Consider the following 14,748-nt stretch of genomic DNA (forward strand, 5'->3'; position numbering starts at 1 on the left):
TTCTTATTTCACCCATAGTGAGGTGTTGTTTTCCAGGAGATCATGTTTATGTAAGTGTCTATATATCCTCTTATCTGGCCTCAACACCTGGTACCCTTTTGGAGTCCATGGTCTCTCATTGTGTCCGGCCTGTGAACATTTCTCTTTATTAGCTTAACTGTGCTTCAAAGTGATTTTTAAAAAATATTTCATGAGTGGGGTACCTGGGTGGCTCAGTTAGTTGAGTGTCTGACTCCTGATTTTGGCTCAGGTAATGATCCCAGGGTCGTGGGATTGAGCCCTGTGCCAGGCTTCACACTGAGCCACGGAGCCTACTTGGGATTCTTTCTGTCTCTCTCTCCCATGGCCCCTCTCTCCCACTCAGGCCCCATCCTAAATTAAAAAAATAAATAAATAAGTAAATAAGTTTTATTAGCATATCTTATGATTTCTACTGGAGAGTTTTAAAAAAGAATATCTAGCCTGATATTTGCCAGAAACAAATCTAGCTTCCCCTCCTCCATGCTCCCTAAACAATTTTGGCCCAGTTGCCACTGATTCCCCATGACTTAGTCCAAAGGACACTTCTGGGTCCTCACCTGCCTGGGCACTCAGCACCGTTCCGCAAAGCACACCTCTCCCTCCCGGACAGACTCTCCGCCTTCAGGGCATGGTGCTCTTCGGCTTTCTTCCTGCTTCTTTGTCTTCTTAGTGTCCTCTGCCAGTGTTCCTCTACGTGACCTGTGAATGTTGGCACTTTCAGAACGTGAGCCTGAGTCCTCTCTTCTCCTGAGTCCTTTTCACACTCCTGATGAGCCTGTCTTTTCCTGAGGTTTTCCATACTACTTGTATGGTGAGGGCTCTCTAATTTATATCTCCATCCCAGATATCTTTTCACACAGACTCCCATACCTCACATTGACAGACATGGAAATTTGATCTTTCCCTCAATTATCCTTCTGCCCCAGGATTCCCCAACTTAGTAGACACCACGCCGTACATGTGTTCATGTGGCCCAGCCTTCCTCATTCTCGTGCACACTCTCAATCCCCTCCGAGCCCTTCTCTCTCTACCTTCATGCCGCCATGTCTCCCACCTGCATGCCACCAAATAGTCCAGCTTCTCTCTCTCTAGGCTGTGCTCACTCAGCAGCTCTAACCAACTTTTAAAGTCACAAGTCCTCTTACTCCAAAGCTTAAAATTATTTATGCTCTCTGCTCTCAGCAGAGAGCCCGATGCGGGGCTCGAACCCACAAACCGTGAGATCATGACCTGAGCTGAAGTTGGACGCTTAACCGACTGAGCCACCCAGGCGCCCCAGCACCGACACTAATCTAAAATGGATTCCTGACTGGCTCTTGAGTCACTTGACCCCTGTCTGCTTCTTCTGCTTTAACTTTAGGCCACTCACCACCCCACAGCTCAGCCTTCTTCCTCGTCCCTGAGCATTCTGTGCTTCTTCATGGCCTCAGGGTGTTTGCACACGGTGTTCTTTCACCTGGAGCAAGCTTTTTTGCTGACTTCTTTAAGTTTCCAAGTTAAACAAGCCCTCTGAAAATATTCTTCAACGTCTATCTAGGTTAGAAGAGGTCTTTCTTGTTATTTTTTTCCTCCTTTCTGGCACTTACCAGAGATTGTTTAATTACTTACTTTATTTGTCTACCTGACCAACACCTGTCTCTCTACTGCAACACACATCTGTGGTTGCGGTGTGTAGCATAGGGCCTGCGATGTGAGACCCTCACTATACATTTGGTGACAGGACCTATGAATGAACTCCCGCCCACCCACCTAACCTAGTTCGTAAGCCCTGACACTATCGGGTCATCTCAAAGCAAACAACGCAGGGCGGGACAACTCGTCATCACCTCCATAGGAACATCTGTCATCTGCTGGGCCTTGAACTCTGGCTGTCAGAAGACGCCCCCTCAGACCACGGCCATCACAGGAAAGGCTGTAGTGAATCTCACACACATCAGCTGACCTTGCACACGGGCTCTGCCCCGTTCAGGGGGTGGAGATACACAGGCATATATTAACACGACTCTAAGAAATGGTCCCTCCTGTATTTCCAGTTGACCCTCCTCTTACAAATAAGGTAAGATTGATTCTGTCTGTTTCTTCTTCTTCAGATTAACAAAATTTACCCTCAATTTGTTTAAAAGGAGGGAAGAAAGCCTGTTTCTAATTTGTTCTTATCCATTTATTAAATGTAATCATACAGTAAAAAAAAAAAAAAAAACCCTCAGAGATGTTAAAAACAGCAGGAAAATATTAAACTTGCAGAGTCCAAAGCTTGAATCATAAAATATGTTTCATGGGGCTCTTACTGAAATGGGACACAACCTTAATGACATTCACAATTACTTGCTAAGAGGCTCGATGTAACCCAGAAGGCAGAGATAGAGTAACACATCTACCCGACGTGCTCTCTCTTCATGGAGACTAGGTTCCAAGCTACAGAGTCCCGTGAGGATTCTGTTGGCTTTGGGAGCGTGGAGTTTAGAGTTCCCTCTGTCGATTCTATGTTTCTTTTTTTAATTAAGAGTGAAATAAGCTAATGGAAAATATTATTCACTTTTTGGGGGATGAGACCTGTTTCTTCCCTCACTTCCCTCCTTTTTCTCATCTGCCTCCCCCCCACCAGAAATGTATAAGCAAATGCCCCTACTTAGGAGTCCAGTGTGGAAAAAAAGAAAGCACACGGGGCTACGATGTCATTTCCCAAAGTGCTGTCGCATAACTTGAGATGATGGCTTAGGGAAGGATTTCCTCAGACTCCAAAGGATTTGCTGATGTCGGAGAAGCAGTTCACACTGATTTCTTGTTCTGTGTGTGCGTGCACGCCCCCTGCGCTGCCTTAGTCTGCCCGGGCTCCTGTCACAAAGTATGTCAGACTGAGTGCCTTAAAAAACGGGAATTTAGGGGCGCCTGGGTGGCTCAGTCGGTTATGCATCTGACTTCGGCTCAGGTCATGATCACATGGTTCATGGGTTCGAGCCCCACATCGGACTCTGTGCTGACAGCTCAGAGCCTGGAGCCTGCTTCCGATTCTGTATCTCCCTCTCTCTCTGACCCTCTCCTGCTCTCTCTCTCTCTCTCTCTCAGAAATAAATAAAACATTAAAAAAAATTTTTTTTAAAAACAGAAATTTACTCTGGAGGCTAAAAGTCCAACATCAGGCTGTTGCTCACAGTGGTTTCTTCTGAGGCTTCTCGCTGTGGTTTGTCGATGGCGTGCCTGCACATGGTCTTCGCTCTCTGTGTCTGTGCCTCAGTGTCCTCTGCTGAGAAAGACGCCTAGAGGGGCGCCTCGGTGGCTCAGTCGGTTAAGCGTTCAGCTTTGACTCAGGTCATGATCTCACAGTTTGTGAGTTTGAGCCCCTTGTTGGAGTCTATGCTGACAGCTCAGAGCCTGGAGCCTGCTTCGGATTCTGTGTCTCCCTCTCTCTCTGCCCCTTCCCTTGTGCTCTGTCTGTCTCAAAAATAAAGAAACATGTAAACAAAAAGAAAGACACCTAGAAATGCTATAAAAAAGTAAATTGAGGCACAGAGAAGGAGAATGAGGGTAGTGGGTGGGGTAGCTGTTTTAGACAGAAGGATGGCCTCCCTGTGGTGGGAATTTCAAACCAGAGACAGGAATGAGAGGAAGCAGAGCCTCATGGAGATCTGAGGGGAGCCCTCTAGACAGGGGGAACAGCACTGCAAAACCCCCGGGCCATGGGCAAAGTCCTGTGGTGGGAGCAGAGTTGGAAAATCTCACTGACCCTTTACTTTCTCATCCCTAAACTGGGGTACTGAGATGTCATTGTGAAAAGTGGAAATGAAATACTGGATGTAACACAGAGCATAGAGTTGGTCTTCAGTAATGGCCATGACGGTCCCTTTTCTCAACACATTCCAGGGTGCTGGTTTATAAAGCCTGGTGAAGGGTGGGCGCCTGGGTGGAGCAGTCACTTAAGCATCCAACTTCGGCTCAGGTGATGATCTCACAGTTCATGGGTTCGAGCCCCGTGTCTGGCTCTGTGTCGGCAGCTCAGAGCCTGGAGCCTGCTTCGGATTCTGTGTCTCCCTCTCTTTCTGCCCCTCCCCTGCTCATGCTCTGTCTCTGTCTCTCTCAAAAATAAATAAACATTAAAAAAAATAATAAATCCTGGTGAAGGTACAAAGGTATGGGTTATGGCATGGAAAGTATCTTAGGCTGCAGAGCCCAGGACTGCCCCTCAGCTTGCCAGCCGTGGGTGCTATAGGTGACTCTGAGGTTAACATATTTCCTTCTTTCCCGAATTCAGCACTCTTACTTTCCCGCTTGCTCACCTGGTTCTGGCTTTCCTCACACCTGACTCACTCCTCAGTCTTCTCTAACTGTTACATACTCAGTCACGTTCCCCCTCCCTCCAGAGCACTCCATGGCTCCCTTTGCCCAGGTCTGATCTTCTGGTTTCCCGGTCCTGCCAGTTTCCTTCTCCTAACACTTATCTCTGCCCTCAGAATCTCAGCTCCTATTCCAAGCCTTTTCTTCGGGGCTTGCTTTCCCAGACACCCTTTTATCTCCTCATTCCGAGATTACAGATGACTTTAACTTTTTTCCTGTTGGTTTTTCTGTGTTCTGATTTTTTTTTAAAAAAATAATGCTTATGTATTGCTTTTAGTAATTTATTAAAAAACCAAATTTCATTTTTAATTAGAAAATCACACACACACACACGCGCGCGCGCGTGCGCGCACAGTATTTATACTCATTTGTCTCCCAAAGAATTCGGGGTCCCAAATGTAGAACTTTACTCCCTCAAGAAGATGGCGGCAAGTATGCATTCAGTAACTTCTCTGCATTATGTGTCTTTCTCTCAACTTGAAAGCCTGTTCACACAGAACACAGATGCCTAGAATGTGTTGAACCTTGTTAGTTTCTCAGTGGGTCACCTCAGATATTTCAAAGATTTACATTTGTATGAGTGTGGGTCCCTTTGGCCTCTTCTAAGGAAATTAGATCATAACTATGCCCTCGGTAGTTCAGGAGATTGGAAGTGATGTGCTGGCCACAACACGGGGTTGGCTTTGGGTTTTCCCTGTGCTGTTCCTTCTTCAGCCGCCTGCAAGCTCTGTGAGGGCTGTGAGCCTTGTACCTCAGCTCTGTCCCAGCCCTGGACAGTCTGGAACCATTGGGAAAGCAGTGATGCGGGTTTACTCCGTTTGCAAACATGAAGAGGGTTTCAGTGTTGAGTTTCGCCATCCAGAAGAGAAATAAACTATATTGCATTGGAAGAACTAATATAAGATAGAGCATCTTTATGTTCTCAGGACTCTATTGTCCCGTCTCTGAGAGACTGTCGGTATTCGTTTGCTGATTCTGCTGCTTCTTGAGTAGATTATCTCTCAGGTTATTTTACAGCCCCAGGGCCTGGCTTCCCGGGGCAGAGTGTGAACATATTCAGAAGTGTCAGAGAACAGCAAAGAACTTGACACTCCCACCCCTACTGGGATAGACCAGAGCATAAGTCTCAGAGAAAAGGTATTTTGTTTCTTCAAAACCATTCTTCTGAGCACTTAGCAGCTATGTTTCTTAAGTATAAATGCTTCTTCCCAGCACCTAGGTGGTATGTGTAGTGTTCATCTTTTCCACACCAGAACTTGAGAGGTTATATTCAAGAACATTCCAACATGGCTCTGAGGCTTCACTTTCTTTGTGAGATGGGGTGATGCCTACCTCACACAGCTGTTGTGAGAGGGAAGGGGATTAGGTGAAATCAAGTGAAATTCAGGTGGAGCACCCAGTCCAGCACCTAACTTGTGGTGGGTCCTCGATAAATGGCAGTGTCACGATGATGAGCATGAAGCAGCTATGGCCTTGTGGCAGGGAAGCACTGTGGGGCCTGGTCACCTTCTGTGGGCACCTAATTTTACGTGGTCTGCCAGTGGGGCGGGTTTATCCCTTTGGTTACGGAGCAGGGGCAGGGGAGGTTGGCAATGTTACTGATATATTTCTCCATAAATACAACCTGTCTGCATTCATGAACGTGACTAAACAGTCCTGCGGACGATAGGTGCACTTCGGCCTGCGCAGATTGCCGTGATGCTGGCCTGGGTGGTGGTGGGGAAAGTCGGGGTGTCCGAAGCTGGCTCCAGGCTCAGGAAGCACTCACTGATGCTCACAGACCTCTGCAGGCCCCCGGCCCCCGGAAGTGCTGGCTTCTGTGACTCAAGTGGCCATTTTCCGGAAGAAAGCAAGGCACCTTGAGATCGGAGTGTATGGCTGCCCAGGAGAGCACCCTTCGGTGCCGCTCCGTGTGGCTTGCAAAATTTTCGCAGAGGCTGAATCTTGTCCTTCCCTCCTCAGAGCTGAAGTGCTAAATGCAAATAGTCTGAGGAGAAGTAGCCTGGCAGCCACCTCTGATATAACTTACTTAGGCAGGATTGATTTGTGGCAGCAAATTTTGAGAGTGGGAAGGATTCCGGAGATTTAATGGGGAGAGCAATGAACTGGAAGAAATAGCGCGCAGGGGCCTTTAGAAAGGGAAGGGCCCGAGGCCAAACAAAGGCAAACTTTGCTGCTCCACGTTTTGCCTGGGGCTGATCGACTTCCTCCTGAGCAGCTGCTTCTCCCAGTTTGTGTGCAGAAATACTGTCAACACTTTGAAAAAGAGCAGCAGGCTACTGCCATTTAAATCAGGATTTCAGGAAAGAAAAAAAGAAGAACAAAACTAGCTGGAAGCTGGAGTGTGAATTTATGACGCAGAGTATTTAATGATATTAACATGCAGAGTGGCAATGTAGATTTTTATGTCATGTCCCAAGAATCAGTATATTTGCTAATTTTGAAAAGGTTGGGGTGGAGGTGGCATCATTCTCCTGCATATATTTAGGGCATAATCACTAATTTCTTGCCATTTACTAGAATTCATAAGATTTGGAAGAGAGAGAGAAAAAAATCAGCACAATTTATTGAAATATTTTGGAAAAAATGTGACATGACTATGTTCAAATGTTTTTTACTAATAATGAAGGCAAATCCAAAATAATATTTATGGATCAAAAGCAAGTGCAATGGTTTAAAACCCTTAGAATGGTTATTCTGGGCAGGAGAACTATAGGTATTGTATCCTTTTCCATTTTCTGTAGTTTTGTATAATTTCAAAGAAAAGGTTAGTCTTTTATGATGATGGGATTGCACATTTAAAATGTGTTTCTTTTCTTTTTTCTGCAATAGGGTTACATGATGGAAAACCGGATCTCAGGCCTAAAATGTGACACAGATGTGTTTGTAACTTTTGAAGGTGACAATGTTGTTATGCTGCAGGTAAGAGTGAGGAAATGTTTATTCTTCTTTTTTTAAAGAATGTTTATTTTGAGAGAGTGAGCGTGCATGAGTGTGCTAGTGCTAGTCAGGGAGGGGCAGATGCAGAGGGAGGGAGGGAGAGAGAGAGAGAGAGAAAGAGAGAATCCCAAACAGACTCCCCACTGACAGCAGAGAGCCTGACATGGGGCTTAATCTCATGAATCGTGAGGTCATAACCTGAGCTCAAATCAAGAATTGGATATTTAACCAACTGAGCCACCCAGGGGCCCCATGGAAATGTTTCTTCTTTTTTTTTTTTTTAATTTTTTTAAATATTTATTTTTGAGAGACAGAGTGAGACAGAGTATGAGCGGGGTAAGGGCAGAGAGACAAAGAGACACAGAATCTGAAGCAGGCTCCAGGCACTGAGCAAGCATTCAGCATAGAGCCTGAAGTGGGGCTCGAACCCGCGACTGTGAGATCATGACCAGAGCCGAAGTCGGACGCTTAATTGACTGTGCCACCCAGGCACCCCTGTTTATTCTTCTTAAACAGCATAACTTTCAAGATCAAGAGTTATCTAGAAATCTGAAGTGTTCCATATGTTTTGTCTTCATCTGATGTCTTCGTTTAATTGGTAGCTGTTTTCCTGTTACGCACTTGATCTTTGCAGTAGTTGAACAAGGGATTAAATTATTTTTCTCCTAGCTGATCTTTGACATTGAACTATGTCTTTTTGGCTTTAAGAAAACAGCTTCTTATACACAATTAGTCAGGTTCTTGTACTGGGAAGGCTATTCCATAAGCGTATATGAAGACCCAGAAGATGAATAGGTTCAAAGACATGAAAAGGCAATTTACAAAAGGAGGGCAATTGATCAACCTCACTGGCGGTCAGAGAAATGCACATTAAGGCAGACTATAATACTGTTTTCTCTATCACACTGACTCCTCTTAAAAGTATACTGAGGTCCCAGTGTTGGTGAGAACAAAAGAGGCACTCTTCCATGCTGCTATTAGGCTGTATGTGATTCTACTTCTGGGACTATCAAAGGTAATCATACTAAAATACAGAAAAACGTTAAGGCACAAACGTTTTCATTAGTACATTATTTATTACAGCAATAATGTTGGAATCTAAATTTTCAACAATAGGAAAATGATTATGTAAATCATGTTCTGGACACTCAGTAGGGAATTATGTAGCTTTTAAAATTGTACTTACAAAGAGTTTATTACAGAAATTAAAAGCTCATGACGTGGTAAGTAAAAATGAGATAAAATTGTATACACAATGTGGTCATAACTTGGTGTTTTTCAAAAAGAAAAATAGGGACTTCCGGTTCTGCTAAGATGGAATGGCCTTATTCCTCCCAGGTTCCCCCTCTTAATAATGAAACACTCTGGACATAATACAACAAACAAGTATAAGAAAACCGAAAGGGAGAAAGAAGAAAGCGGGCTGCCTAGGGATCTGGGAACTGGAGGAAGGAAACGGCAGTGAGTTCTCTGGGTTTCCTAATTGTCTCCCATAAATCCTGGATAGGGGCATACTTGTGTGCCCTGAGCTCTCATAGGCATAGACAAACTCCCAGAAAAGCCTGTTCCCGCAGCCAAAGGATAGGGAAGATAGTGGCCTAACAACAAACAAACAAACAAACAAAACCTTTCTAGCAATACCCGCTCTACATCAGTCAAACAAAAGAAACAAACTGAACACACACACACAGACACACACACACACACACAGACACACACTCACACACATACACACGCCTGTTTCAGCAGGGCCATGGCAGGAACTGATCTTTCACCTAACCTCTGATCCAAGGAAGTAGGCAGAAGCAGGTCGGAGGTGGTAGCACTCCCATTACCCAACCTGGTGTTGTTCGTGGGGCTGAGCAGGGATCTAATCTTCTGTCCCCTGCCTGGTGGAAGCAAGTGGAAGTCAGATTTTTTTACATCAGGGTAATGTCAGCAGGGCCCACTGGTGAGGTAAGCCTCCACCTCTACTTAGCAGCAGCAAGACCCTTTGAGGTGATGTAAAGTGAGGCAAATCACCAGTATGATTGAACCCTGTACCCCGGTGTCAGCAGGATCCAATGGAGAGTTGAGCCCCTACTTCCACAACTAGAATGGAGGTCATCAACTAGACTAACCCAGGAGGTGTGATAAAAAAAACAAAAAGGCTCAAATAACCAATATTAGGAATGAAATGGATATGTCACTAGGTATCTTGCAGGAAATAAAAGAATAATGAAGGAATACTAGAAAATAACTTTACATTAATAAATTTGATGACTTAGTCAAATTGACCAATTCCTCAAAAGCCACAAACACCCAAACCTAACCAACTTGAAATAGACATGAATAGTCCTATATTTCAGTTTCCCACAGAAATTGATTTTTTATTAATAATGAAATACTTCCTCAAAAGAGATCTCCAGGCCTAGGTTTCTTTGAATAATTCTGTCAAACATTTAAAGAAGGATTTTACACAATCTCTTCCAGAAAATAGGAAAGAAGGGAACACTTCCCAACTCACTTCATATAGCTCATATTATTCTGGCACCAAAAGTAGACATTACAAAAAAAGGAAAAATACACATCAGTAATTCTCATAAGCTTAGATATAAGAATCTTCAACAAAATATTAACAAACTGAATCTAACAGTGTATAAAATGAATTATACACCATCATGGAATTTATTCTTGATATGCAAGACTGCTTTAGCATTCAAAAATCAATTGTTACAGTCCATTGTATCATTAGACTATAGGAGAAAAAAAATCATGAACATATTGGTTTACCCACTTAAAGCTTTTGACAAAATCACAGTCTAAAATGTTATCAAACCGGCAATAGGAGGGAACTTCTTTAACCTGATAAAAAGTGTATACAAAAAATATAACATCATACTTACTGGTGAATCACTGAATGCTTTCCTCCTAAGATCAGGAACAAGTCAAGGATGTCTCTTGGCACCAGTGTTATTTAACATAGGGCTGGACATTAGACCAGTGTAATAAAGCAAGAAAAAGAAATATAAGACATAGATATTATAAAGGAAGAAATAAAAACTGTCCCTGTTTCCACATTATGTGATTATCTACATAGGAAATTCACAGAAGCTATCCCCAAACTCCTATAACTGAGTTCAGCAATACTGCAAGATATAAGATCAATACACAAAAATCAATCTCATTTCGGGGCGCCTGGGTGGCTTAGTCGGTTAAGCGTCCGACTTTCCGACTTTCGCTTAGGTCATGATCTCGCGGTTCGTGGGTTCGAGCCCCGCGTCGGGCTCTGTGCTGACTGCCAGCTCAGAGCCTGGAGCCTATTTCAGAGTCTGTGTCTCCCTCTCTCTCTGACCCTACCCTGCTCACGCTGTCTCTCTCTCTCTCCTAGAAATAAATAAAAAATATTTTTAAAAAATCAATCTCATTTCTATATACTAATAACAAACATGAAAACTGAAATTAAACACACAATATCATTCACAATTGTTCTCCCAAAAAGAAATGCTTAGGTTTAAATGTATTAATCATGCATAAGGATCTATATGCTGAAAATTACAAAATGCTTGGAAGAAATCAAAGAAATCCTAAATAAATGGGGAGAGATACTATATTCATTGATTGGATGGCTCTGTGTAGGAAGATGCCCATTCTTCCCAAATTGATCTATAGATATAATGAAATTCCCATCAAAATCAGAACAAAGTTTTGTTGTAGACATAGATAAGTTTATTCTAAGACATCATCAAAATGGTGGAATGAGACTTTTCTGCCGTCTTACCCCTAGAGAACACCAATTTTCATAATGATCTCAGGGTAACAGTCCCTTTGTATAAGTCCAGGAGTCCAGGAAAGTTCCAGCACATTGCTGGAACAAAAAGTAATCTGAGATTGGATGCACTGAAGAAAGTAAGAGGAACAGTTTCACTTTACCTGTGTTACCTCTCCCTCGAAGCAGCACAGCTCAGTGATAAAAGAGATCTTTCGGCCTGTGATTTCCCCCACAGGGGAAAGCGAGAGTATGTAAGTGAGCACCCAGCTTCCCCGGATGTGTGGGACATTGCCCAAGAGGCCCATTTCTTTCTCCTCTTACCCAGATTTCTGAGGTGTGTTGCATGACATGGACTACAAGGAGTAGCTGGGTGAATGGCAGCCAGGGCTGACGTCAGTTGGATATGGATCCTACTAACTGCTTTGCAGACTCCTTCCAGAAACCCACTTATGAACCCCTGGGGACATCTCACTTACAGATCTTTCAACTTGGCCTACAGACACCCACAACACTCTACATGCCTCAGTCACATTCACTGCTACTCCGTGGCCAGTTGTCAGTGTACACTCCCAAGGCAGTAAGAACCAGCCTCTGCAGACAGCTAGTGAGCACCTGCAGAAAGCCAGCCTGACCCTGTGGGATCAGAAGACAGCATACAGACTTGAGCATTCAGTACCACCCAAGGGGGGGCAAACAAGAAGCTAGCTGTAAGCACTAATCCTGGTTTTGCAGGATCAAAAGAAGTAATACAATCTTAAGAACTATTCCCTAAGAGGGAATAAGAGGTGTGGAGCATGTGTATCTATAGAAGGTCTGAGAAAGCCTCAATTCATCAGAGGACCAATAGAAGGTATTTCTCTCCCAAAGCCAGTCACTAAAGACTGTAGGAGGTGACAGCTTCTTCAAATGTGAAGACAGCAATGGAAGACTTCAAGGAACATGAGAAATGAGGGAAACATGATACCACCAAAGGGACATAAGGATTTTCTAGTAAGTGATCCCAAAGAAATGGAGATCTGCAATTTTCCTGATAAGCAATTCAAAGCAGTTGTTTTAAGGAAGTTAAAGAAAACACAGAAAGATCATTCAATGAAATCAGGAAAAAAAGAGTTAGAAATTTAACAAAGAAATATAAAGCATTAAAAACAACCAAATAGGAATTACAGAGTTGCAGAATACAATGAATGAAGTGAAAGACACAGTAGAGAACATCAGCAGCAGACCTAATTGAGCAGAAAAAGATTTTGTGAAGGAGAATACAGGTCATTTGAAATTATCCAGTCAGAGGAGAACAAAGGAAAAAAGAAGGAAAAAGAGTGAAGAAAGCCTATATGAACTATGGGCCACCATTAAGAGGAAGAATCTATGCATATTGGAATCTCAAAGGAAGAGACGGAGATAAGGGTAGAATGTTCATTAAAGTCATGGTTGAGAATGTCCCAAATCTGGGGAGAGATTTGGGTAGCCAAGTTCAAGAAGCTCATAAATCCGCCAAGACTTTCAACTCAAAGAGATCTTCTTCAATGTATATTACAATAAAACGGTCTAAAATAAAAGACAAGGAATTTTAAAAGGAGCATGAGAAAAAAAAAAGTCCTCAAATACAAGGGAACCCCCATAAGACTGTCAGTGGATTTCTCAGCAGAAACTTTGTAGGCCAGGAGAGAGTGAGGCGATATATTCAATTGCTGAAAAAAACAACAACTGCTAAACAGAAATACTTAGCCTAGCAAAGTTGTCCTTCAAAAATGAAGGAGAGCTATAGACTTTCTCAAGCAAGAAAAGCCAAGAGAGGTCTTCACCACAAGGCCTGCCTTCAAAGAGATGCTGAAAGGAGTTCTTTGAGCTGAAATGAAAGGACATGATTAGTAAGAAAACATGAAACAATAGTAAAAGTCAGCATATAGCCAGATTCAGAATATTCTGATACTGTCATATGGCGGCATGTTGAACATTCAACCCTAGTATAAAGGTTAAAGGACAAAGTATTAAAAATTAGTATAACTACAATAATTTAAGAGATAGACAACATAAAAAGATGTAGGGGCATCTGGGTGGCTCAGTCAGTTGAGTGCCTGGCTCTTACTGTCGGTTCAAGTCATGATACCATGGTGGTGGGATCGAACCCTTTGTTGGGTTCTCTGCTGAGTGTGCAGTCTACTTGGGATTCTCTCTCTCTCTCTCTCTCTCTAAAAAAACAAACCAAAAAAAGATGTATTATAACATCAAAAACAAAATGGGGCAGAGTAAAAAGGTAGAATTTTTGTGTGTGATTGAAGTTGCTATTAGTTCAAAGTATTTTACATGAGTCTCATGGTAATTACAAAGCAAAAACCTAGCGCAGCCACAAAAGGTAAGAAGAGAAACAGGGGTGCCTGGGTGGCTCAGTCGGTTGAGCGTCCAACTTCAGCTCAGGTCATGATCTCGCAGCTCGTGGGTTCAAGCCCCACATCGGGCTCTGGTGCTGACAGCCCAGAGGCTGAAGCCTGCTTCAGATTCTGTGTCTCCTTCGTTCTCTGCCCCTCCCCCACTCGTGCTCCATCTCTCTCTCTCTCTCCAAGTAAATAAACATTAAAAAAATTAATTAAAAAAATGAAGAAGAGAAACAAGCTGATTCTCTCTATATAAAATCATCAAATCACAAAGGAAGAAGGCAAAAGGAAAAAAGAAGCAAGGGAGCTACAGAAGAGTCAGAAAACAATAAAATGGTATAAGTCCTTCCATATAAATAATTATTTAAATGTAAACAGATTACATTCTCCAGTCAAAAGGCATAGAGTGGATGAATGGATTAAAAAAAAAAAAACCCACAAGACCCAAGTATATGCTGTATATAAGAGATTTACTTCAACTTTAAGGAAATAAAGCTCAAAATGAAAGAATGGAAAAGATATTCCATGCAAATGGAAACCAAAAGGGAGCGGGGATTGTACACTTATATCAGACAAAATAGAATTTAAGTAAAAAAATCTAACAGGAGGCAAAGAAGACCATTATATAACGATAAATGGGTCAAGTCATTAAGAGGCTATAATAATTATAAATATAATGGACCCAACATTGGAGTACCTAAGTATATTAAGCAAATACTAATAGATCTGAGGGGAGAAATAGACAGGGCAATCATTGTAGGGGACTTCAGTATCTCACTTTTAAAAACGGATAGGTCATCCAGACAGAAAAGCAATAGGGAAACTTTAGACTGAACTATACTTTAGATCAAATAGATATAACAGATATATACAGAACGTTCCATCCGACAACAGCGTAATGAACACTTTTTTCAAATGCACGTGGACCATTCTGCAGGATAGATCATGTAGGTAACAAACAAATCTTAGCAAATTTCAGAAGATTGAAATCCTACCATGTATCTTTTCCAACCACAATTGTATGAAACTAAAAATCAGTAACATATTCAACAGTGAAATGTTGAAAGCTTTTCCTGTAATATCAGGAACAAGACAGGGTGCCTACTGTTGCTACTCTTCCTCTCCATAGTGCTGGAAGGCCTTGCCAGATAATTAGGCAAGAAAAAGAAAGGGCATCTAAATTGGAAAGGAAGAAGTAACATTGTTCTGTTTGCAAATGGCATGATCTTATATATAGAAATCCTAAAGAATTCACCAAAAATTTCTAGAACCAATAAATGAATCTAGTAAAGTTATAGAATACAAAATCAACATACAAAATTCAGTTGCATT

The 14,748-nt window shown here is 42.5% G+C and overlaps 1 protein-coding gene across 1 annotated transcript in view; it reads left to right on the forward strand.

The window, feature by feature from the left end:
- The window catches only part of ACOXL (acyl-CoA oxidase like), a 342,588-nt gene that overhangs the window by 193,398 nt on the left and 134,442 nt on the right, over positions 1 to 14,748 (forward strand). The window contains exon 13 of the mRNA XM_039231678.1: positions 7,186 to 7,275. Within this exon, the coding sequence (XP_039087609.1) occupies positions 7,186 to 7,275 (90 nt within the window). The remainder of the gene's footprint in view (positions 1 to 7,185; positions 7,276 to 14,748) is intronic.

Source organism: Hyaena hyaena, unplaced genomic scaffold (assembly GCF_003009895.1).
Source record: "Hyaena hyaena isolate Hyena2069 unplaced genomic scaffold, ASM300989v1 scaffold_57, whole genome shotgun sequence".
NCBI lineage: Eukaryota > Metazoa > Chordata > Mammalia > Carnivora > Hyaenidae > Hyaena > Hyaena hyaena.